The sequence below is a fragment of the Pygocentrus nattereri genome, chromosome 13, assembly GCF_015220715.1.
Source record: "Pygocentrus nattereri isolate fPygNat1 chromosome 13, fPygNat1.pri, whole genome shotgun sequence".
NCBI lineage: Eukaryota > Metazoa > Chordata > Actinopteri > Characiformes > Serrasalmidae > Pygocentrus > Pygocentrus nattereri.
In genome coordinates, this window is record NC_051223.1 from 32,282,136 (window position 1) to 32,309,015 (window position 26,880).

The 26,880-nt window shown below is 39.5% G+C and overlaps 1 protein-coding gene across 4 annotated transcripts; it reads right to left on the reverse strand.

Annotated features, from left to right (window-relative positions):
• Nucleotides 1-136: 136 nt before the first annotated feature.
• ppp2r2d (protein phosphatase 2, regulatory subunit B, delta) lies at nucleotides 137-26,422 on the reverse strand. 4 transcript variants are annotated; one of them, XR_001858023.2, is made up of 11 exons: nucleotides 26,197-26,422; nucleotides 25,809-25,886; nucleotides 9,714-9,811; nucleotides 7,600-7,765; nucleotides 7,267-7,379; nucleotides 6,113-6,290; nucleotides 5,204-5,368; nucleotides 3,907-4,076; nucleotides 3,184-3,275; nucleotides 1,438-2,586; nucleotides 137-1,325 (listed from the first exon to the last, which is right to left on the reverse strand). XR_001858023.2 is itself a non-coding variant. In XM_017701495.2 (10 exons), exons 1-10 carry the CDS (start codon nucleotides 26,201-26,203, stop codon nucleotides 2,307-2,309), a joined length of 1,347 nt encoding a protein of 448 aa, XP_017556984.1. In that variant the 5' UTR covers nucleotides 26,204-26,422; the 3' UTR covers nucleotides 137-2,306. The 4 variants fall into 4 exon arrangements, 3 of the variants coding, with proteins under 3 accessions (XP_017556984.1, XP_017557018.1, XP_017556998.1); XM_017701495.2 differs by having other exon boundaries at nucleotides 137-2,586; XM_017701529.2 differs by lacking the exons at nucleotides 25,809-25,886; nucleotides 26,197-26,422 and adding an exon at nucleotides 16,081-16,308 and having other exon boundaries at nucleotides 137-2,586.
• Nucleotides 26,423-26,880: the final 458 nt, after the last annotated feature.

Here is a 26,880-nt window from a genome sequence, read left to right on the forward strand (position 1 = left end):
TCTTTTAGGTCTTGTCTAAGTTTAGGCTTAGTCTGGGTCTGGAAAACCCTCATTTATTATTTTTTTTAAACTGTCCACAGAAAATAACGAGCCCGCAAAAAAAAGGCATAATAAAGTGGCGAGCAGCGTCCCAATCTCAGGTAAACACAATTAAAATTTATTTAACTTTGGTCAAAAATAATCAAACAAGTGTACACTTCCACAATGTTAGCATCATCATTATTTAACAAGGAACAAGGCCAGAGAGAGAAAGAGAGAGTACGTCCTTTGACCTGTATTGTTCCCAAATTTATAGAGCGTCACAATCAACTATACAACTTTGTACTTTTCAACCGTTAAGTTACATTTGTGATTTTCCTTACCCCCCCTTCAATCACAAGGTTTGTCGCTGCCCGTCAAAATCTAGCAGCGCACAATCCGTGCGTTTTGTCTCCGATAAACCTATGTCCTGATGTGAGACTGCTAAGGATTCATATATCTTATGCACAAATATTACAGCCTTGCTGCTCTGCTGAGCAATTTGTGCAGAAATACCTCAAATCAGCACTCAAAACTGAACTTGGATTTACTGGAGGAAAGCCAGGTTTTTTTGTTTGTTTCAGAAGAGGCACTCGACTCGACTGCTTAGATGAATCTTTCCAAGTGTTCTATATTTCTCGTCACTGACCACAAGATGTCTATTTTAGTAGTGTCCAGATACGAAGTCACACATACTGTAGCAGCAAGTATACGCACCGATGGACTGAAGTAATGCATTGTGAGAAAGGAGAGTGGGGATAAGGATCTTAGGTAAAGGCTGGGGGAGGAGGTGGGAGGGGCATTAACGATACAATTGGATATTCAGTTACTATGGAGAATCATTATGGGATTCCCCACTTTAGTCATACAGAGCTTTAAGGCTGCAGCATCCCTTTAAAAAAAAAAGAAAAAAGTTGTCAGCCCCAAAGCTGGACTTTGGAGAGTCAACGGCAATACTGACACTTAAAATGGCCAAATGTCTTCAACTGTACAGTGCGACTGCAGCTTCAAGTAGTACTATACTGAGAATTGTTTAACCAGCTGCTTACAGAGGCATTTCCACCTCATCATTTTTGCTCGTCTTCCTCAGCTGTCTAGCATTACTGCCCAGGTAAAGCATTCTTGCTAAGAGGTTCTGCCTCGCCAGACAGTGCCCCAAGGTTTTCCTTCAAGGCTCTAATGGGCTCACTGGCAAGTCAGCAACTGCAAACCACAGAAGCAAGAAGCATCCTCTACTGCATCGGCCACAGACAACCCAAGATGACGAAGGTGAACTGGCACGTAGGTGGACTTCTCCTTTTAAGTAGCTGGCAAGAGATCAGCAGGATGACTTCACATTTGATTACTGGCGCTCCAAATCCACATAAAATGCAGATCACATGCAAAATACAGAAGACAAAAATAAAAGCCCATACATACCTGCTCATAATGTAAAAAACGCTTTCTCTGTGTAGTTTTGTTACTTTTATTAAGTGGTTTGACACCAAGACGGTGTGGTTATATATAGACACAGTCAGTGAGTAGATGTTACTATGCATGAGAAATAAAGAAAAAAGGAGGGGAAAAAATGTATTCTGTCCACTGACCAAAATGGAGACCTCTGTTAAGCGCTTAAAGTTAAAACACCAAGGCCTGTGAATGAGGCCGGGGGGAGGAATGTTGACAGGCATCGACAAGCCCCGAAAAAAAAAAAAAGTCACTTTTACTAAAGGCCTGGGTTTTCAAGTGACTACATACTGTTCTGACAGCGAGACGATGGACATGCTCTTCCTCAGGTGTTTTCCGTCATTTTGGTCGACAACACGCAAATAAACTAAGGCTCAGACTGGAAAAAATAAAAAACAAAGAACACAGCTATAACTGCTGAAAAGATGATTTGGCCTCCATGTTGAGTGCTTTTTGTCGATTCTGCTCAGCTGTGCTTGGGGGTGCTGGATAAGGGTGGGTATTGGCCTTCTCCTGGTTTTTCAAGGGGCGAGGTGGTGGGGCTTTTTTTTTTAAGGGGTCTTGACTACACCCTCATGACAAAGCATAGGTAAAAGAAACACGTGGTCTCATTTCCCTCGGCTACGCATGAAAGAAAAAAAATAAAAAATACGAGTGCATCAATTCTTCCGTAAAGAGAACAAGGCTGCAGCTTCTCTTTACTGACTGTAAGGACTAGGCTATGGAAAGTACAAGATTTTTTTTCTTTTTTTTCTTTCATGTATCCTGTCCTGTGCCTGGGGGAATAAGGTGGGGATATTTCTTTATTTCGATTTTCTCTGCTGTTTTTCCCCATACTTTTCTTAGTTAATTTTGTCCTGGAATATATACAGGTTGTTGGTGGCGGCCACTGCTATGACGTTCTCTTTTGGGTGCCAGGCAGTGTGCAGGATCTTCTTGTTGAAGTCCAGGCTGTCCACGCTGATCTCGTCCTTCTTCCGTTTCCCTCCGGTGCACACTTTGCGTGGTTTGAGCATGGCACGCGGTTTGCTGTTCTCCCGGGATGCCTCCAGCGTGATGTCCCGACGTGTGTTCCGGTCAAACATCCTGAAGAAGTTGTTGTAGGAGCCTGTCATAATGGCACTGCAGGACAGCACAGAGGAGAACAGGGGAGAAAGGGTCATTAAAACTGCATGAATAATTATATGTATTATGCATAAATCAATCAATCAATACTTCATTTCAATAGCGCTTCTGGAACAATGGTTTATTTTGTGACCAACAGAAAGCCGGTGTGGGGTACAGGTACTGCATGTAAATATATTTTTGACTTTAATGAACTGCACACTAATCAAGAAGAGCTGGTTTTAATATTGCTTACAGAAAGCTCATTTATACAGCTAATCAGCGGCCTAAAGTTTTGAACAAGCATGCCTTACAGATATTTACAAAGGCTAAGACTGAGTACTTTGATGTTGAAATTTGGTATTCAATGACAAAGTTTTTGAATACTCAGCAGTACTGAGGTAATTCAGTTGGCACTATAAAGGTATTACATTCTGATACCCAGGCCTGCTGTTTTGGAAATGTTTGATTATAATCAGATCCAATTAAAAAACAAACAAACAAAACAAACAAACAAACAAAAAACACCACATCACAATCATGTTGAAATTAGATATTTCCTAATCTAGTTAATCATTTTCTAAAGATTCATATTTGATTTAAATCATCTCGTACCTGTCTGATCCATTCCAGCAGCATTCGAACTTGTCAAAAATGCAGTCATTTTCATACAACGAGCACAGCTTGCTACGGAGGTATTCATGTACCTACAAACACAATGTTACAGATTAAACAGGCAGAATAACATGGTTACAGCACAATGAGTGGTGATGGCATGCTTTAGAAACTGAAACCTGGAACGTAATTTATTAATTTAGGGCAAAAATATCTGCCAATTCCACCCATTACACAGGCCTCTCCATCACACAATGCTGCTAAGCTGAGAGGGTGAACATGCATTCAGAGGAAGCAATCAAGTACCACCAAATTTTTTCGAACTGTCACTGGACAGCTCACCGTGCTTGGAGGAGAACGCTAACTGCCTACTCAGTTATGCAAGCTTACAGATGCCTGCGTTGGCTAGCACTGCACAGGGTGATCTGGATGGGAAGATCGGTCCACCCTAGCCATCCAGAGAGCACAGCTATGCTCTCTTGGACTTATAGACTTAGCAATTTTTAAAGTCTATGCATTATCAGCTTTGAAACAGTACTTCAAGCCAACACTCACCTCAGATCACCTTAAAAACAAAAACTCGATGGTAAAAATGTAATATTCCACAAATGTCAAAAACACCAAATAATTTTTCTAAAGACTCCCATTTGACCAGTCTAAATCATTAACATATATGGTTTAGAAAGTGTTTAGTATTAATATATAACGTTCGCCATATGGTACCTGGTAGGTCTCTACTGGCCGGTTCTCCATGTTGAGGTCCCACACCTTTACGGAAAGGTAGTCTCGGGTCATCATGTATCGGCCGCTGTGGCTGAACTTGACATCAGATATGGAGGAGATGATTTCTGAGAAGAACGATCGGCTGCTTGGATCTTCAGGTTCCTCGAAAACTTTAGCGGAAGAAAAGAGGATGAGCAATTTCTCAAATCAAAAAGCTTAAAACCATAAATGGAGTGATCCAAAAGAGCCAAGAGTTCCAAAAGTCAAGCTAAGGGTCTTTGCCACAACAATTGCAGAAGACTAACATATCCAGATGAGTCTAACAAAATCACATTTTTTTTATTGAGTAATGTGGGCACCATGAACAACTGCAGATGTTCCAGATGTGAATCTGTGGGTGCTGTGATGAATCAAAGAATTCAAATAATCCAACAAACAAACTGTTTTGGTAAAAATACTGCAAGCCCAACTTTAATCAAACAAGGCATGTGCCAGTGTGGTTTTTAAACTACTGTGAGGCTCATTACTATATGCAGGAATAAAAATCACACAATGGCATTTTGTTCAGATTTCGTGGACCTAGTTGAGGTGCATTCCCCCTCCAAAACATGAAAACTGAGCATCTGCTATTGTGTAGTACAACTTCTGTACTTAAACTATTGGGCCATAAATATTTGTACATGGTCACAAAACAAATGCTCTCTTTAAGAAGAATTAGATCTGTATGAAGTATTATTAAAAAATAGTTATGTAGGTTAATTATGGGGGGAAAAGAACAAAACATAATAATGGTACTTTTCAAATGTGTGTGCATGTTTTGATTATGAGACGGCAAAATGAGCAGCACTGTTTGTTTTCTTGACCCACAGTGAATGTACCAGATTAATTACATAATCCAGTGATTATGCAACAGAGACTTGCTGACATTAAACAGAAAAAAAAAAAACACCACCTCACTTTAAATCTACACTAAATGGGTCGTAGCTCACGGTCTCTCTGTGATTAAACGAGCAAAGTCCTGGTCTCATGACCCAAAGGAACAGACTGTTTTTTTGGGGGGTCTGTTTTGCTTTTTAATGTCCTCAAGGACTTTGGATGGAAAGTTGTGTGTCTATTCCAAAAATAATACTGAACCCATCTCAAAAATGGGCACGCCTTTTGTCCCTCTAAACGCTGTAAAAATAACTCCTCTGACCACAGCCACATTAAACTTATCCACCTCAGATCGTCAATCGTGCTATATTGCATCCCACTGTACATGACAGACAGAGAAAGAACAATTGGGAATGCTACTCACATTTGCTATGTCTATCGCAGAGGGCTGCCGCCCGCATGTCGCAGAGGCGGATGGTGCCCTTGCTGCTGCTGTACACAAACACGTTGCATTGGTGAGGGTGACACTCTGCAGCCGTGATCACCTCCGTCAGCTCCTCCATATTGGCAGGCTTTATATCTACAATGTCTGGAGGAAGGGGGGCAGTAAAGGAAAGCAATGCCAGTGTTGAATTAAAAACAGGCACATGAATTACTGAGGCAGAGGGGATTGTCATGAGTGTGGGAATGTTTTTTTTTTGGGGGGGTGAGGGCCTGGGGGTGTAGTAGAGACTAGTATTCACCCCTCATATGGCCAATATTATTCTACACTTTTATAACCTAAGAAAAGCTCAGCCATGTTGCACTGAAGTCCCTGTAGTTACTGGAAAAATAAGCCTTAGTATGTAGGATTTTAAGGGGTTAACATACTGGTGATTAAAGATCAAAGGCTCACTTACTGAGGGCACTGGTTGCTAAAACAGACATAAAATAAGAACAGCCAATTCTACTTCACCATTCAACCTTCTAGGACTTTGATGCTTATTTTTGATACACTGTTAGAAATAAAGGTTCTGTGCAGGTCCATTTTTCATTCAAGTTCCAATTGTGTACCTTAAATAAGTTTCTCAGTGGATAACATTTAGATTTTTTATAGCCTAACATTTTAAAACAGAAGAATAAAATAAAAAGCCTGGAGAGGAGACGGGGTGTGTGGAGCCAATACAACTTAGAAAATATAATTTCAATGGTTTATGGTACAATTATGGTCCCCGACTAAAGGTACTGAGATATACCCTTCAGAGCATCACTCCAGCAACAATCTTTTGTACCATCAACACAAAGAAAAGCCATCAAGATGTGCATATGAAACAAGCACGTTAGAAAAGGATACTAAAACTTCTATCTGTGATTTCTAAGTGCCATAGGTTTATTCTTAGGTCATCTGCAGACAGGTATGTTTCATGATCGCTATTTACTGAAATGGAGTTGATGTGATATGTATGCGCATTTGCAAATATTCTGCGTGGGCTGGCTTCCACCATCAGGTCCATTGGCATCAGCACAGGCACCTGTTGAGGATCAACAGTGGAAATTAGAAAATGTTCAGCAGGAATGAGACTTTTTTTTTTTTTTTTTTTTTACACCTTAACAAAATTCAAGACATTAATATTTCTTTAAGTTTGTGTTTTTTCAGATCCACTGACTATTAGGTATTATAAAGAATAGCTAGACCAAACATGCTAATGTGGGTAATGCTGTATGGACATCAGTGTCATTAGTTAGGAGGAAGGCACTGGCATAATGTTAATCTGTTGTTAAAGGGAAATAGCACAATTTTTCAAAATTTCAGCATAATTAAGATATTAATTAACTACTAATAAGAAGATATAAAAATGTCTTTCAGAGTGTTTTGACTTCTTCATTCTAGAGAAACACACAAAAGAACAGTTCACAGTGGTACGGATAGGAACCAGACATCTAAAGCATTTCATGTAGTTTTTCAAATCCGTGGTGTTGGGGTACATGCAGGGTATTATATGACAGAATAACCCCCAAAGAAAACTTACTTTTCAGATTTACCATTAACATTACATATAAAAGCTAAACACAAGTGTAGGTACACTGGTGATTTTGGATAATAAATAAAATGAACATAAGTTGTAGACACTGACCACTGCTTCCCATCACCACCACCATAAAGACATTTTCAGTCAGTAAGTTTATGTACAAAATACGCTTTTACAACAAACCATTCTGAACGACTGTTCACATTTCAATAACAGAATTATGCAGACATTTTGAAAAATCAATGGAGGTCCCCTTTAAAAACGTAGCAACATTAGTATTTTGGACGAAACAATTCAACTACGATCCATGATATCATAAATAGCACACAAACGCAATTCATCTTTTAACGTCACTGGTTTGCACTGCCCATTGTCTTCCGACAAGAATTCCTTTTATGCTTCTAAACAAACAGAGACAGGAGACAGGAAACAGAGTCCAAAGGGAGCCTGATGACGCGAACGGGACGGATGAACTTGCCCTTAGTGTTGTGATTCTAAAAGGATCTCTCAAACGCCCGTCTTCATCTTTCAGATTGTAGCCCTCTGCTCGTTTGTCTCTTTCGCTGATCTTCCACAGCTTGATGGTTTTGTCTTTTTTCATAGGATAAAAGAACAGTGACAGTGTAAGGAACAGCACAGCGTAACCTTCAGGTCTTCTTACGGTACGTGACAAGGGTAAGAATAATTAGGCACCAAGAAGAGTAATAATTCCAATGTAAATGAGTCGGTAACAAATCTGAACTTTAAAACAAAACATTGAATGAACACTTGTTAAACTGCAGCTTAAGATATGAAGAAAAAGGTGTCTTACCGTTTGTGGAGAGCAGAAAGTGAGCAGCGTTCTGTTGGGGTAGCCATCTGATTTTATTGATTTTCTCTTCAATTTCTAAACTTTTCAAATAATCAAACTCCGGTTCATGACTCTGGAAAGTGCTGTACACATTGTATTCTCCTCTTGAGAGTGGGCGATTTTTACTCTGAGGAGAGAAAAGGGACAAAAAAATTAGATTTTAAAAATTAGTATTACAGTTGTTTATGACCTCGTAATTCAGAGGATCCAGTGGTATTCGGGAGAAAAATGTACACAGGACAAAACTTATCGGGCTCGGAACCTTTTTTGTATTTAACACAGTGTAATAGAGGGGACTTTTCGAAAACCCTATTCATTCTGGCCATAGAGAAATAGAGCTTAGACGCTTAAGAGTTCCTAATACGGGCATTACGAGGACTACAGAATGACACAGGACTGCAGTGACCTATAGTTAAGAGTTCTGCTCTTTATTTGTTGTTACTCATATAAAAATCTGCATAGGAGAAGAATGGGTTTCACTCCGGGCCCTTCAGCGGAGTCTCTCACGCACAGGTCCGAATACCGACTACTGCCTGTGCTGCAGCCTTTATTAAAAGTGCTGAACTTGCACTCCTCATTCGCCTCAATGCAAACCACACCTGTACAGCAGCACGTTCGATTTCAGCTTTCACTCAGACACCACTCTCGACTGAGTGCTATCCTCTAAAGCCCGTGTGTCAAACCCGGCCCGTGACACAATCCTATCCAGCTCGCAAAAGGAATTTCATTTTCTATTAGAAGTAGCTTGTTTCACAGTGCACCACACTACAGCCCCCAGCATGCACTGCAACGTAATGTGTGCTCCGACACACCAATCCCACCAACAATCTACGGGGCAGGAGTTACACCTTAATTCTACACAGTTCCACACCAATTGCATTACCAAACAACTAACTGCAGTTCAGTTCAATATGAACAATTAACATTACCTCATGTGTCAGAGCTGTTAGCCTCCTAGCGAAGCTAACTGTAACCAGCTCCTGTCTATTCTCTCCACTGTTTAACTTTTATCAATTTTGCCAATTCAATTTAGAAATACCGCTAGGCATGACGGCAAAAAGCATTGACTTCTATCACCAGTAGCTCAGCTTTACTTTTTATTTTAAAACACATACACAGTCATACTGTATACACCAGAGAAACGTCAGGAAGGTATGAAGGTATGAAAAAACATACGGCCTAACCTACTGCTCATTTGAGAAAATTTAGTTGTTGAGAATGCAACAAACTATTAGTTGAAATCTGATGACTTTACTTGTTAATGAGGACTGTCTGAATGAACCATAAACTGGACACCCCGTTCTTAAACTAAAGCCCCATTCGGACAGGATAATTATTTTTTATTATGCTAGTTTACCTTAGGACCTATTAGCGATTCATAAAGGATAAGAAATCGCAGCCTAAATGAGATAAAGGAGATAAAAGTGGCTTAATTTACACACCACCTTCTAAAACACTTGATGCTAACACATTTCATTTACTCGTTATTTCGTTTACCTAACCTTGCTGTCTAAAATGTGTGTCATTAGTGTCACTATTAGCTTGGAAATACAAAGCAAACAGTCAACTTCACTGCATAAAATCAGAACTAATTTTTACATGTTCTGAGTTGTTGTACACGTAAGACAGGACAGTAATGTTAGAAATCAGCTACAGAGAAACTTGTTTGAATTTTCCCGTTTCATATTAAATGGTGCTGCATAAGGTCTTATAATAACCGCAACGCCATTTATGAAGAAACGGGAAAACTCGAACAAGAAGATGGGGAAAAGGAAGTTGGCTTCAGCTTTGTTGGAGAACACAAGTAAACGCTTCAAATGCCTTCATACTTAAGGAGCTCCTTTCCCACATGATATGACAGCAGACACAAGCATGTCAAATTTACTGAAGTGGGAGCACAGGGTCTGTAAAAATGACTCACGCAGCGTATTCAGACAGGATTAAAATAACTGGAAAAAAGTCCTCACATGTAAAACTAATCCCATCAGAGTAAGGCTTCTGTCCACAATGGGAAAATTAAGCTGCAAAATGTTTGTCTTATTCACACAAAGAGCGTTTTAACTTGTGGAGCTTACCTCTTGTTCTCGCTGAAATATGACGACTCTTCCACCTTTGTCTCCTGTAGCTAGTAGTTCCCCCGAGTAGTTAAATTCAACTGTTGAGATAATGTCCGCTGGAAAAAACAAATCAGCCAAACAAGGAAAATGATCATTAGTTACACAGCCAGAGGCGCAATGACTCCAAAAGCACTATACAGACACTCAAATGCACAGCAATACAATAGCCACATTTACATTCTGCCTAGTAATGTGTTAGTAATTCGACTAATAGCTCAATCAGAATAGAATACATCCACGTAAACATCCCAACTGGAATAGTCTAGTCCGATTGAGGCCATTCGGAGTACAATTTCTATCCGATTGAACGAGGTGGGTAAACCTCTAAATAATCCGTTAAATAGAATAATAGCCGTGTAAACGCCTGAATCCGATTACATTCCAATCGGAAGGTGCAAGTACGTTCTGCGCATGCGCAGCGCGTCACAGCGGAAGGTTTATACCGTTCAACACGGCGGAGCAGAAACTGGTCTGCAGAGGAGACTTAAAAAGACTCATCTCATGCTGACTGGACTGTGATGTTCACCATGTTGGTAAGGTTTAAGCGTTAACTCCACGCATGAGCGTCATTTTGCATCAGATTACTTGTAGTGAGCATGTAAACAAAGATTTTCCATCAGTTGAATAGAGTGAGAATATAAACACCTCATTCTGAATCTGTAATCAGATTGTATTCAATCGGACTGGCAAAAATCTTTGCATGTAAACACAGCCAATGGCATTTTTCCTCTTTAGATTATCCTAACTTTCTACTGCTGGCTCTGTGAACCACCCCCCCGCCCCATCAGGTGAAAAGACGACTTTAGATGATAATAAATTACCTGGTAACTTCTCCCCTGTGTTCACCACCTCACAGGCAGCACCAGTGACATTAAAGTTACTTTGTCTGGTTTCATGTATAGCTTGCACAGTCTAAATCAGATACAGCCACCCAAACCCACAAACCCATTTAAAATACACCCCTCCATGGAAGGTAGAGACAGGGGGGCAAAACAAGCATGACTCAGTGATTCTGAAACAGAGTTTAGCACAGTATGGCCTCCATGCCTGCATTCAGCACACACTCACATATGCAAGCACAAAGTCATATGTAACTGGCCTAAATTTAACAGGGTCTTCACGCCCAGTGTAGCAGGAGGATATTTACACCAAAATAACCCCAAGAAGAAACAAGCTACTCTAAAAATGTACAGGATAGGATTATACGCTGTTTCAGATCAGTAACATGCTAAATCACAGTTTTTAGTCTTCTGTAATTAAAGAAGTAACCATCGTTCATTTAGCTTGAGAGCATTGCATCTTTAGTCTGGAGGTGTAACAATCCACTTCATACTTTGATAAATCAAATGAATATGATGCACAGTGCCTCAATTCAACACACACAGAAATAAAGAAATACACAAAGAATAAACAGTGCCTGAAAATGTCTTATGTTAATATGCTAATCTGTTTATGTTAAAGGTTAAAAATCAGATTTTCTCCCCCCAAAACACTCCAGAGTGTTATAAGGGGGAAAAAAGTGGCCAAAGAATCTACAAATAGGAGCATTTTCGATGAGTATTATTTCTCGGTAGATAGCTATTTAAATGTCTTGTTCCACCTTAAATAGTCCAGCAGTTCTGACAAAGTGCCAGAATATAACTGCTGCTCTATTTAAGATGGAACAGGAAAATTCAAACAAGAAGCTGGTGAACGTGTCTTCAGCTTCATATCAAAGAATTAGGGGTGCTATAATAAATAATTATCACATCCCCCTCTTTTAAGGCATAAGATGCCCTAAATGTAACTAAAGCCCAGCAGAAGTCTCCGAACTTTACCCTCCTCTGCTATCGCTGCAGACCGGCAGGGTCGCCTACAGAGCAGCACGTTAATGAAGTGATGATCTTATCTATTTGAGAGTCCTGTTTCCTAGAGAAGATTTCAACCAATACCCCTTGTAACGCTGTTCCAGGGGGCAAGGAGAGACTCGAAAACAAGGTAAGGGTAAAATAAATAAATGGGATTGGGCCCAAGTGTTACACGGATCACAATTTACATGAGCCAAGACTAAAAACTTGATAACATACATGGTTGATTTTACCAGAACATCAAGATGAAAAAAGCTGGCTTATGACCGCTGTTATGGCCACCTTACAGCAAGCGATCGAGGTGACTGGAGCATGCCATAACTCTAGCAAAACTTTGACTTATTGGAAAACAGAAATCGCTTGAAAAGTCGTTTGGTGTAAGGTCGGCATGAGGAAAGGAACAATCAGTTGAGGTCATTAACAAGCCCAATATCACCTGTCAGCTCAGCACAGCACATCAGTCTCTTCCAGAAGGAAGGAAAGCTCAGAGGAGAAAGGATGACTGAGCTGAGAATATTCTACAACCCTGAACCTCTGACACAGCTGCAATGCTAGTGAGGATGAGCGCCCTGCGGAGCAGTGCCAGGGCAAAGATGAATGACCCATCTCTGCCTGAGCTAATTCTGGCACTACCTACAGCCATGACTCTGCCATCACTCCTGCACAGAGATAAAATTAGCATATTACTCCAATACAAGCCGCAAAGTGCGCCCAACAATATGATCTGTACTGACATATGATTCAACACACATTCTTCTACAAAAAAAAGAAAGAATAAAAAACACACACAAAAAAACAGCCAAAGTAAATACAAACAAGGAGATCATGAATGACAAAACACATCACAACACTGATCTACCTCACCACCTGTTTCACTGTTACAACTGGAACACTCAATTTCATTATAAACAAATACAATGAGCTCTGTGTATTAAAGGCAGGAAAAATTCTATAAGCTGTGATCCAAGACTGCTTTAGTGCTCGTCAGCCCACACAGTATCATGAATTATTCAGTCATACCATCCCTACACCGTCCCAGCATGTTCTACTTCTCTGAGAAATGTGAGTGACTCAGTCTTGCTCCTCATGTTGCATTTTTACTCTACCAATCGAGATGTAATAATTAGATAAAGGAGCCCCCCCCAACACACACACACACACACTAACAGCGGCATTTTCATCCAGTCACTTAAACACCATAATGGAAAAGGAAAACATGCAAGGGCGTTTCTTCCAAGACGACAGTGCTCACTGTGGATCGGGGGTATTCAAGCTTGAAGAGACCACTCCCATCACAGCAGAAAATCCTTCAAATATCTCAAAAAATAAGTAAATTATGCAGAACAGTACAGTAAGTCACAGAGTTGGCTCTGGAATCACAACTGTCCTGTATTCATTTAATTCCACGTTCATTTGAGCATTTGAATTATCCTGGAAGTTGCTTAAACCACAAGAGGCCAAATCCCTACAGCTATAAAGTTATGAAATCCTTGGTTGTTGATGTAGAAGCCAAAACATGATTCAACAGAGCCGATGAGACACATTCTCGTCCACATGTTCATCTATGTAACTGCACAGGGCTGGTTTGCAGGTATTCATCTCCAGGGTTCAGAAGAGGCGTAGACAACATTCTTTTTTTTTTATTGGCATTATTTTTTATGTCGGCATAACAAATCCAGTGCAGGATAGATCTGTGCTCATAATGTCAATTCAGAAACATACTGCAAATAAACTCCTGTTAATAAAACCATTAAATTAAAATTTTAATTTACCATTTAGCTGAATGGTGAAGTTACTCATCCCCCTGTGGTAGAGGAGGTCAATTTGATCAGTCATGAGCTTATCATGGAAAATCAAATCGCAATAATCAAAAGAAATGATAATGATAAAAATATGATTCTCTGCAAACTTATTTCATTTATTAATTATTTGTATAGCACCATCACAATGTCACAAGGCACTGTTACATCCCTACCAGCCACAACACATTTTAGAGCTGTGCTCATAATGTCAATTCAGAAATATGTTGCAAATAAAGCCCTGTCGATGGGCAAACTGATATGGAAAGAATGAAAGAATGAATCTGATCCAGTGCCATTACAAATCTCTTAAAATAGCACTAGCACTCACTGTGTGATGTAATGTTAGCTGTGTGCAGTTCTTCCTGTAGTGTCTGAGCATTTAGATGACAACCTTAAGCTAAGGGTGTTAATTAGAAACAGCTCATTTTAAGGCTTAATAGTTTTAACAGATTGAAAAAATAAATTATTAAAAAAAAAAAAAAAAAAAAAGACTGGTATTGATATGGGGCTGATAAAAACTGGTATCACGCCATCTCTATTTTCAGAACTTAAGCCACATAGCAAAAGCAAAGCTTAGATTAAATACTCAAGCAAAACAATAAAATTTTAGAAAGTTCAGACGTCATCCCGAAGATTTACAGGCTACCAAACTCACTAACCATCACCCATCAGGTGTGCTCTCCTCTGTCGCTTCGTATCATCACACTTGAACTGCAATGCAATTGAACTGCAGTATGTAGTGCATCACAAAGCCACTGCAAATTTTGACCATAATTATAGCAATAAATTCTGGTCAAAATAAAGCTTGCTTGCAAAATAATGCAGGATACATTTTACCTGTTGGTTTTAATAGACTGTAAGCCATGGAGCCATCACAGCATGTAACAGCATAATTTCAATTATATTTTCTCTTTATGATGTTAAAGTTTTAGCACTCTTCCCTTTTTACTTTTTCTATCAGAAGGCACAATCACATCTACTACGCAACTAAAATACACAGGAGTACAAACTAAACGTCACCGGACTGGAAAATTCAGTTTGTTTACATCAGCAAGATGATGAAACTTGACACGAAGGTCATTGAACTCCAACAAAAACAGATTTAATGACACACTACATAAAATTTATTTTGAGTTTAAATATGTGCTCAAAATATCAGAATGCAGCTCAAAGATGAAGGGTTAATCCTGGTTATATGGCAATGTGCAATATTCAGTACTGACACTGAAATACACAGTTCAGTACTGAGCCATCATATTCACCATCACTGGTGGAAAGTTCACAATCACAACTGTTCATTCGAATGCGCAAAAAAGTGCCGAGTACGGAAAACAGACGAGGATAGTTGCATTTAAAAATATTCTAATGAGTAGACAGAGTAGCCTGAGCCACTACTAAAGTAAGAAGTATTGTTACTTGGGTAAAAACAAAAAAAAAAAAAATGACAAGCAGAAGTACTTCTCCAAAAAATCTACTTCAGCAGAAGTGCAAGAGAAGCATATTAGAAGCACACTTAATTACTGAGTAACTGAACTGCAGCAGAATTTCCTAGCACTTATAGCATCTATAGCATAGGAACTGAAGTTGGTTAGGCTCTTTTCTTCCCTTTTGATATAATCTTGATCAAAAATAAATTGTACAGTTGCAGTTTCCAATGTAACAAAGAAATTAAATACAAAAATGGAATCCGTAGCTAAAGGTTAATAATTAAAATGTAACTGAATAAGAAATGCATCCCTTTCATCACTAATATACCTCAGTAGAAGTAAAAATAGGATTTGAAAATTCATCAAGCTGTTACATAAGTATATTGTTGCTACCAGAACAAAACCTCCCATTTCCAAAAACGTAATTCTGCTGATCTAATCATTATGAAAAAACAAATAATAAATTAAATAGACAAATAGGAGACGTAGAATTTCACTTAGACAGCAATAATACATTACTGTAACAGTATCCTGTAATAACAATGACAGCCACTGAAACTAGTTATTACCCACCTCTACAAAACACTGACTCGGCTGAATCGAGCACACACATACCCATGCTGGAGAGTGGGACAGTGCCATTACAGCGCTTTGACAAGCTGCAGCAGTCACTCGTGTCAAAATATTTTGATGGGACAGTCTGCAAATCGGCCAGTTAAAGCTGCTGTCTCTCCTGTCTCCTGATTGGTGGAGACGAATGGGCTCGTCTGGGGAGCTGTGGTTGCCCCTTCAGTGACCATGTTTAATTTGATGACTAAGCAAATTACCAGACTGGCGTGGTCAATAACTAACCCGATCTTTCCTCTTCTGCCCCTTCAGCACATTTCTCAGAACAGAGGGGAAAAAGAATTGTAGCCCTGAAAATACAGCACTGCAACACAAACACCACAGGCAGGGAGTACAGAGGCACTGAAGGTGACCAGCCTGCAGAGTCTGCCAAAGAAATGATCCCCCCAGCATGGGCTAGTTTTCAGCTGAAAGACGCTCCCCACGCACCCATCACTAAATCATATCTCAGAGATAAAATCATAGCAGCACAAACAATAGATAATCACGTGATGCCCCAAAACAGAAGAGGAAAAAATATATATATATAAATATATATAAATGAATAATTTACCACCATTCAAAACATGACCCAGCCCAACTTCACTAAGCTCCAAAAAGATGTTGAGAAACGGACACATACCCATCCTGGAGCGCAGTGAGAGGCCATTATAGCCGGCTTAAAGGCTGTGGCTGTCAGCAGTGGGTGAAGATTTAAGTGCCTGGGAGAAGCCGCAGCAGCAGCCGCAGCAGCAGCAGCGCTGTCTCGTCTGCAGAGAGGAGAGCGTGCAAGGAGAGACCCTCGGCCATGTTGGACAGGTAGGAGGGACCCCCCACGTGAGCGAGAGACGAGGGGACCCCCTCGGAGGGAGCTGCAGTGGCGATAGCCACATGAAACTAGCGTCAACAGGGCTATTAATATAGCAACTAGCAGAGAGCGAGAGAGCGAGAGAGAGAGAAAGAGAGCGAGACAGAGCGCGAGCGAGCTAGGGGGTGGGGCAGAAGACAAAAACAGCAAATGTAGCATCTATGGGTGTAAAAATCCCTGCTTTGATTTGATTACATTTCTTACAGAAAAAGAAAAAATACAGAAAGAATCAAAATTTAATCTCAAACTGACTTGGTTATTTTGTTACGATCCAGAAATAATACTTTAACAAATCAGTAAATTAGAGATGAAGCACTCAGTGATTTCCGAGATCAACAAACATATGGCCAGTTATCCTTAAACATGACCAGCTGAAACCAATTCTGATCAAAATGTGACACCCAGGCAAAAAAAAAAATGGTTTATAATGGTTTACCAACTAAAGGGCTACGACACAGTTATGTGAACTAAGCGCAGATTTATAGCTTCCAACACTGACATGCTATGTATTTCCATGATTGAATCAAACTCATAAGCAAGCTACAGATATACAGCAATTGCACAAACTTTCGCAAAAAAAATTGGTCCTGAAATAAAATACTTTATTGCAGAACAAAGTGCCAAAAGGCCCTATTTTCTGATATTCCGTTCCACCTTAAATGGCGACTTGTGCAACATAAAATTCGAATACAAAGCCAATTTCATCTTCCTGTAATTCAGCCTGCATCCTCAGCTGCCTGTAGTAGTTACACACTTGAAATGCAACCAGATTCCCCCTGCGGTTACAGTGCAAGTAACATGAGGTCTTCTCTCATCTAACTCAGTTTGGTAGCTTTTGGCGTGATGTTATACGTTTTCACCAGTTCTGCTACTCACTGAACTCATTGTATCATGTACTCTAGGGTCACACTGATTAATGGTGATAACCAAAGAACAGCATAAACCAATTCAATACTGCCGTTATACTTTAAAGATCGTTCAAACTCAAGTTACAGGAGTTAAAAACGGCGCCCCATGTACGTTCATGACATCTGTGAGCACAAACAGCCAATGAGCTGCTCTGCTTTCCAGCCAATCAACATCCAGCAGCAGTAATGTTGACGTGCAAAACCCACCCGCGGTAGAAAAAAAAGGAAACGTACAGGTATCTTTGCTGTTTCAGTGAAATACATCTTTCTACTTTCTAAAATTAAAGTTCTAGTCAAGTGATTAGAATCTATGAACTTTGTTTTTACCTGTTTAGCTCCATTTGCTCCCACTCGTTGAGGACTCGCTCATGGGCGCCCTCTGGCATTTTGCAGTCCTGTATTTGACATAATAGGGGAAATAGGAAGTGGACACGCTCCTCATAAACCAGCTCTTCTACTACTGCTGCTGCTGCTGGTATTACTACTACGACTGCAAAGAGGGCCTAAAATGTCATGTTTTGTCTGTGGTGTTTTATCTAATGAAACACACTAGGTTTAGCAAAAGGAAGATTTTTTCCACCTACTACGAAAAGATCAATAAAGATGGCAAACCCCTCTAAAACTAGAAGAAAGAGAGGAAGCCGGAAGTCTGTGTGCTCAGAAATGCTGTTTAAAAGGAAAACCTTTTGGAAACAGCTTGGCGACGTACCAGCAGCAGTTTCTCTCACTTCCACTATTCAGGCCATGGGAAAAACTGACACTTCAGCTCTAATACAGGCCTGTAATTCTTCACCAAACAGATCATCAGGTTTGGTTTGGGCCACAATTCACAAATCTCAGTCCAGAGCCTGAAAAGCTGGTATTTTTTTTTTACGCTGCAAGTTTACAAAAACAGATTGCATAAACTACCAGTCAGAGAAAAAAAAAAGTCTTTTACCCAACAGGATTTCCGTCACATACATGTGCATTTAAATACATGTTCAAGTCTTCATGTTGCAAAACACACTGAAGCAGCCTGAAAACAACCCACAGTTATCTAGAACTGCAAACCCACAAAGAGCATACAGTCATTAGTATTTCACTTTGCAGTAGGACTGGCTACAATCTGAGAATTTAACTATTGTTAATAAAATTACTGACAAATAACTGATAACTAAGAAAATATGCAATGGCAAAAAATGATTATATAAAGTAGGGGTGGGAAACATTATGGGTTCTTTATAACTAGTGTTGATACGGTGATAAAATTGTCACAATGCATTGAGTCAGAATGAGTGCATCACCACGTCCAGAACAGTAGACGAGCCCATGTGTCACGAAAAGAAATGTGGACCAACTGTAGAGTCTGTAAACAACCAAAGTATAAAAACTGTAACTAAAAAAAAAAAAAAGTCACTGATAAGTCATTATCCCATTTTCATTTTAAGAAATTTATTACCTGATTTTTTCCTTTTCTGTTCTCTTTTACGCATCTTAAATTTGCAAATAATTGTTTTGTACCAACTGTTTTACATATTTTACAGAATGTAGCGACAGACAACTCAAGCTCAGACCCTCACTCTCCACTGCCCCCTATAGGTGTGACAGCACAAAGCCATAAGTGAGAACTGGGTGTTAGTAAGACCTGTGACGAGTCTCGAGCAAGTTTTCTGCTCTCTTTGATTAACGTGTTGAGGGCTGCAAGTAACAAGGATTATCAATCAATAAAGCAGTACATTACTGCTCTGAGGAACTGGGAAACAAACACTGTCTCAATTAAAAATATACAAGGATTATTCTTCCTCTCTTTTAAACACAAATCATGTTTACAAAAAAAAGGTGACTTAAGGACACAGCAATGGATTTTCTGCGCTTAAAGAAACACAAATTTAACTCTGCCTGAAAGGTGCAAAAGCAAAAATACATCATCGCTGTCCAAAGAAAAACAAGCATCTTGAAAATAGTACCTTCACAGGAGAAGGCAAGAGCACTCTTACCTTTAAGTGTAAAATTAAGGTAAAGAGATTTATTTCCAAGTGATTTGGGAGCATTTCTCTTGGTCCATTCATCATGACATTTTCACACAACGTAAAGGACAGCTGGTGTGTTGAAATGATGTAGGAAAGTAAAAATCCACAAAAATGGAGATATAACTTTCTTTGGACAGCAATGATATAGATCTTATAAGGCAATCCTAAATGCTATTATAGATGCAGCTTGATTGTACAGTAACTTATTACCATTTAAATTATTTCTCCTATAATAACGCAAAGTAAAGTTCATTTGTTTGTAGTCGGTAACAGTGACCTGTGAGGGAGCAATAACCATGCACGTGATATTGACATTAACCCACATGTAAACACAAAAACAGATTTTAAAATGTTCACAAATTGACAGACAACAGTCGCATCTAAAACGCACTGACATCATAAAAGCGGCAATTAGATATTTTCTCCCATTCAGCTTCAGCCAGTTGTGTTTATTTTGGTAAATCAAAACAGAACTCGCAGAAAAGCCGACAGCATTTTATAATTGGAGTACAGTTTTACTGTCATTTTCTGCCACAGACGTTTCCTCTCAACGCTTATCCAGAACAATCATGCTGTCGTGTGGAGTGAGATTGTTTTTAGTCATCTTACTTTTAAGTTATTACTTACTTTTATTTTTCCACTTTCTGAATCATGCATAACCTGTACTGCACTGTAGCCTCCAACATCTGTGTTTGCCCTCTTTCAATCAAGTAACATAAATGGGAAGCGAAAGAACACAGAGCCAACGAATCGATAAGGTTTATTGCCAATGATTTTTATTACTAAGGTTACTGTTGATGACAATTAGTTGTTGCAGCCCTACACGCGTGGCCCTCCATCCAACTGATGAAAATAATTAATGTTATTGGCTCTAATGTAAACATTTGCCTGTGAAAGCTACCAAACTGTGGAAAATAACCACAATGGGCTTAATTAATCAGGCAATTATGTAGTAATTGTGATGGGCCTAGACTGATTTCAAAAACAGAAGCACTTTTTGCCAATTTTTATGCCATATTTTGTAATGAAGCCATGCTCGTAAAAACTGAACTTAAACAGATTCTGCAGAAAGTACATGACATTCTGTATTTGTGCCATGAAGCTCTTCCTGCCAACCACTAAAACCACTATTCCTAACCCTCGGAAGTTATTTTAAAGATACGAGTATCATTTGCATATGAAACAGCATAATAAAATTATGTGTAAAAGTTTGACAAGCAAGCACAGATACGTTTATCCATCCATATTTAATAAAACAAGTACTACACACAGAGAGCTGCTCTGCTGCGTTAAAAGTTTGGAAAAGACTAAATTTACATGGGAGAGGTCACAATACTAGGCCTGGGAAAAATAAACAAAAAAAAACTGAACCAGGGCAAAACTACTGTTGAATGTACAATTTTTTTCCATGATGTATAAACTCAATAAATAATATGCTGATAAATGGAATAGTTTTTTAATGAAAGAAAGGAGGAAAAAAAGCAAGCAAAAAAAAAAGTAATTGTTTAAGAAGGTTTAAGCACCGTCTTCATTGTCTTGTGCATTAAAATCAGACAATATATTATACATTAATATATAAACACACACACACACACACACACATAAAGCATTTCTTTTCTACTTCTATGCATCATGTTGCGTTGCAAAACCAGAAACCTCAGGCTGTAAGCCATTTCCAAAGCCTGCTTTACATATTAAAACGAGAAGAGCCACCGTTATAGCTGTGTCCCTTCAGAGTTCTGCTATACATTTCGGAAATATCACACAATTACATTTTCACTGATTTAAACCAATGGGACACAAGCTGCACAGAAAATACTGCAATTTTTCCCCACAGACAATAAAATGCACTTGCACATCAGAAACTGTGGGCAATTTACTCCAGTCAATAATAACTCAATGTTTTAACAGTACAAGTGAATAAAACTAAACTGTGTACATTAATTAATATTTCTTTTTACCTTTTTCTAACCTATTCCTGACCATAGATGGGGGATCAGAAGAACTTTCTCTATACTACAGGTTCCAGGTAAGAGCTAGCTGCTCTAGGGTGAAACGCAGTCATTTTACTTTGGTTGTTTTACTGCAGCCAGTCACATTGAAGCAAGTTGAGGTTCTGAAACACAAAGGCATTTAAACGTAAAGTTTAAACCTAGAGTAAATTAAGTAGAAGGCGAGGAGCCATGGGGCACAGAAAGCTAATATTACAGTGAGCAAAACTAAGTTAGCAGAACAAACAGAGCCAGCTTCAAGATACCTCTCTAGTTAGTCCTGTCTAGTTCGGTCAGTTTCCCAACATGGTGATCATCACTTTTTAAGCAGCCACTTCTAACCACAGTTACTTTGTCAATCATCAAAGATATCCAATTACATCAAACCATCGCCAAAGATTGTCAGGTGAGCTCGATTTCAATATAGTAAAACATCTTTTTAGACAATGTTAAAATGAAGCCCATAATCCCATAATCTTATTGACAGGATTTGTTGCAAACAAGTTTTATTATCAACATTACCAGTAAAGTCAGTTAGTTGCTGCAGCACCACATGTATTTGCATCAACCTAATTGATGAAAAACAAACACTGTTTCTTGTGATAAACATATGCCCATGGAAGTCAGCAACTGTGGGAATTAATTGCAATCGGCATAAATAACTGAAATCAGGTGGTTACATAATTGTGATGGACCAGGACATACGGTTTCCTAAAAACGTCATTTTTTGACTTTTACACATGCATATATACATATGTACTAGGTATATGTATACCTGCTCTCACACACACGCTATATTTTATAATGGAGAAACGCTCATTTAAATAGGAACATACACAAATATGTTCTGCAGAATCTACATGACCTAATTCCGTATTCATGTTATGAAGCTCTTCCTGACTAACCCTCAAAAGTTTTTTTAAAAGGCACGAGTCCACTGACATTTCAGTCCTGACGTGTGTGAGCATGCAGCACATCATTCACACACGAAGCAGCATAATAACGTCGTGTAAAAGTTGACAAGCATGCAGAGATGTTATTAAATCTATAATTAATAAAAGTAATTCTATGCAGAGAGCTGATTTTACAAGCCCCGTCTCTTCCCTGCACTGCTGTGCCAAAGCTTGAAAAGACTAAACTTACAAGACCAAAGGATCAAAATATCAGGCCTCAGAAAATAATTTTTTTTAAAAATCTGTAAACGGGGAAGAACTTAATGTAGTTCTCTTTGTCCATTATTTAAAAATCACAGAGTAGTGATCAATAAACCTATAAGTGGTTCCACTGGAATACAATATTTTTTAAATTAATAATTTACTATATTTACATTTTTTGAATTTTTCATTTTTTCAGTACACGGGTTACAAGACAATGTGTTGCGACTCACAGCTTGATTTTATGCTATAAACAGACTAAAGAAGGAAAAGAAAAAAAATACTGTGCTGTAATCAAAACCATTTAAAGTATTTAAGTCTAAGAAAATAATTTACTGATGTTAAACACTTCGATCTCGTCTTGGCAAACAGTACCAAAAGAAGAAAAATGAGCAAAATGAATTCCTACTTGTACCAAGTCGTAATACAAAAACTACAAATCAACCTGTACTATAAAATTTGTGTATCGTTACACCATCAATATTACATGATGTTCACATACAAAGAGCAAACAACAGATAAAGACCATGTGAGAATGCCTCCATATCACATCAGGACCTGAGGGAAACACTGTTTAATGTAAAACAGATTATGAGCAGTGAAAACAGTGTGAACACATCCTCAGCACTGCTGCTCAGTTTAACTTCACTCAGGACTACAGTCCTGGCAAGCACTATGATACGTACACAGGAACATCCACTTGTTATATTTGAAGGTCAACCATTCAAACTGGATAGGTGTTACCAGAAGGTGCTCCGAGTACGGACCAGATCCTGTCTTATATACTGGATGGCTGATAATATCAGAGAATATTGACTACCCACAGATTTATCAGTATTAGCAGCAATATTGCTGATAACGCAAATACTTTTAGTGCTGTGGCATCACCAGGACTTGAGTTAACTGAAGTCTAATAGCTTCAAATGTCACATGACGTCAGAAAATTAACAGTCATACACCCGTATGCAAAAGTCTGAACACCTTGGTCAAATTACATGGCTTTTTTTGCTTTACAAGTGAAAATAAGTTAACACATCCTCAACAGGGAACAAAGATAACTGGCATTTTCTGCCAAGTTTAATGCACAATTTGTTTTTTTTTTCTTTTTGATGAGCTTAACATGTTGGGGGGAAAAAATAAAACATTAAAATAGAAACTGTACCATTTTTTGCACAGGCCAGCAAAATAAACAATAACAGTGCAATAAATTGTGCGCTGGTCTCTGTAAAGGATGTGTTCATTTACTATCACTCAACATCTATCAAAGACGTAAATGTGACAAACAGTGCTCAAACTTCGGCATGTGACTGTAACCGTCAGTAAAGTGCTCTGTGCAAACTGCTGGAGTATGAAATTAAAATTTGGATTATAAAATGACATTGAACAATTTTATTATAATCTTTAGCCCCTTAAAAAAAGGCCCCGGCCACAATGGTCCTATCGTTCAAGCTCTAGTTTTCGACTACATGGCATCTCCAGTTTTTCTGCCCATCTGAGCGCTAAACTCCGCTCTATTGGTGACCATCCTGTACAACACTATCTCTATATTAAACTACACACGACCTCACAGCCACACACAACAAATCCTTCACACTTTTCAACGAAAATTCAATGCCAGGGACACAAGTCAACAATGCTTTGTTGGAGCGACCTTACAACACCACACTGTAAAATAAGGGAGAAGACTGAAGCAACTGTGAAAGCAACTGTTCTACAAAAACTCTTAATACACAAAGACTGAGGAGTGTTCAATTCCATTGGTGCCATTTAAACCTTCACTCTATAGAAAAGCTCAGTAAAGGAGAAGTAGTCTCATACACCCAAAGAAAAAGTTTAAGACTTGAGCAGATTTTAAAAGAATGTGACCTTCACCAACATGCATCTACCTGCATCTAAGAACTAAGATTACTGCTCAATTAATTGCATGCAATTTAATTACAACTGCAACTGTGGAAGACTGTACATGTGCAAATGTAAAACATGGTCGATCTGGTGTTTTTCCAAAAAGCAGACAAATTGACTTTTAACCATGTTATCCACGACTTATTCTGGCCCTTTAACTCTAAATACATGCAAATTACTATATAAAATTGTCTAAATTAAATTTAAATAAATAAACTACCTAACAAAAGCAATCTATTAACATATAATGCTACTGATTAAGTTGAATACAACAGCGAAAGAAAAAAAAAACAATTAATGGTAATAATAGTAATAACAGCAAAGGTCCAGTGCTTTTGTCCTATAGCATAAAGTCATAGGGTGAACAATAAAACCAAACACATTATGATACTTTAAGACATTTTTCACAACACACTACATGCATCACGATATTTAGTTTGTCTGAGCTTAGTTAAGTTGGAACTACAAGAACAAAAAAGAATCAGTAGTGCTCCATTAAATAATATATATATTAAAACAACAACGTTCATTTTTATTCAATGTCACATATGCTCACCCACTACGCTGCACCAAATGCAACTAAACAGGACCATTTCAGGTCTCTTTATAACAAAACAGCTTGGCATCTCACTTCAAGCATCCAGAAAAGAATATCAGGATAAAATAAATAATATGCCCAGCCCTAAACAGGATTTACTGTAAATACTGGTTTTACTGTTATGTTGCTATGATGCTGCCTTTAGTGTATTAATAGATGGTCTTTAGCAACAAAACCATCCAAACAAAACAAGCTGCCAGGTTTGTAAGCCATTCCCAGCACTCAGGAAGCTCGAGTCTAATAACCTCATGCATGCGATCTTAAATATTTTCTGATCCCATTATACCGAACTTTATCAGCACCGCCCAGAACAGCGGGAAAGTCCCAAAAACACAAAAGGCCGCGTCTGTCCCATCAGTGCAGCTGCTCAACGGCTTTCCAGAAGACTTTGAGCGAGTGTAACTGAGCACTGAATCACCCCTTCCCTCCAATGCTCCTGCACGCGCACACACCCTTGTAGCTCGGCGAGGCTCGTGCGTAAGGGCACCTCCTCGCGCGCGCAGCAGACCCGTTCGGCAAGCCGGGCGGGTTTCCTTCCCCACGCAAACGCCAGACACAGCTGAGCGTCCGGCACTGCTGCAGCCCCCAAACGCAGGACCTCCGGCCGCCTGGATCGATGTTGCCTCCCTGCTCGCCCTCTCATGCTAATGCTAATGCTAGCCAGCTAGCTCGTTAGCCCGCTAACACGCTAAAGCTAAGCCCTATGCCTGCAGCTTCGAGGCTGAAGTTGGCTTCCTGTTCGCCAGCTTCTTGTTCGAATTTCCCCGTTCCACCTTAAATGGTGCAGCAGTTAATCTGGCGCCTCACCTGCTGCAACATTTAAGGTGGAACGGGGAAATTCGAATAGGATGCCGACTTCAGCTTCGTCATGCAGCTGAAGGCTGAAACCGCCACACAGGCTGAAAAACGCTGCGCGAGCCGGAGAATTAACGTGCTTTTACCTTCCGCCACATCCTCGTCTATGGCTCCCTTCACCTGCGAGAAACACCACTGGAAATCGTTCCCTCCTCCTCCGACCCCTGGGGTGCAGAAAAAGAAGGGAGAAAAAGACTCACAATTCAGTGCACTGCGATGATTAGCGACAGGAGACCAGTGTGTGCGTGCGCGCGCGTGCTTGCCGCTGAACGGCAGCGCGTGAGTGTGCCTGTGTGCGGGTCCTGCGCTGCGGTCCGTTCTGCAGGCTCGGCGGGGTAAAGTTGCAGCGCAGCCCGCGCAGCCCGTGTAGGCCGCGCTGGCCGTGGAGGCAGCAGGGCAGATCCGACTGACCCCCCCTCCCTCTCTCAGTTCTCCCTCTCTCCTCTCCACCTCCTAAACTTTCGCAGCCTTTACCTGCCATCGCGTCGCTCCGCAGCAGATGCGCCGTCGCCGTGGGTCTCTCTGACCCGGTACAGTCCCGCTGGTCGCCCTCGGGGAATCACAGCGCGGCCCAAACCGTGGAGAAGCTCTCCGCTCCGCTCCGGTCGGGTCCGATCAGCGCAGCCTCAGCGCGCCGCGCGCATCGCCCGAGATTTTTTATTCCTCTCAAGATGGCGCACGCGGCCAGTCGACATGATGCTGTGACGTCATCCCCGGCCGGGGGCGCGCGCGCAGCGTCGTAAAAATAAATGAATTAATAGTAATAGTAATTAAAAAAAAACAATAAATACAAATGCTGCAAAACTAATCATATATAATGCTTCAAATTAAAGCAATGACAAAAATAAATACTTTAAAATGTGTTTTTACTGTTTTTATTATCTTATCTATTTTTTTTAAACTTTTGTTTCTTTTCCCTGTTTACAAACGCTTTACTTGTATTTTAATATGTATGTATATATCTATCTACATATGTATCTCTCTCTCTCTCTCTCTCTCTCTCTCTCTCTTTCTCACACACACACACACACACACACACACACACACACACACATATATATATATATATATATATATATATATATATATATATATATATATATATATATATACATATATACACGTGTGTGTGTGTATTTACCTTATCTACTTTTTTTT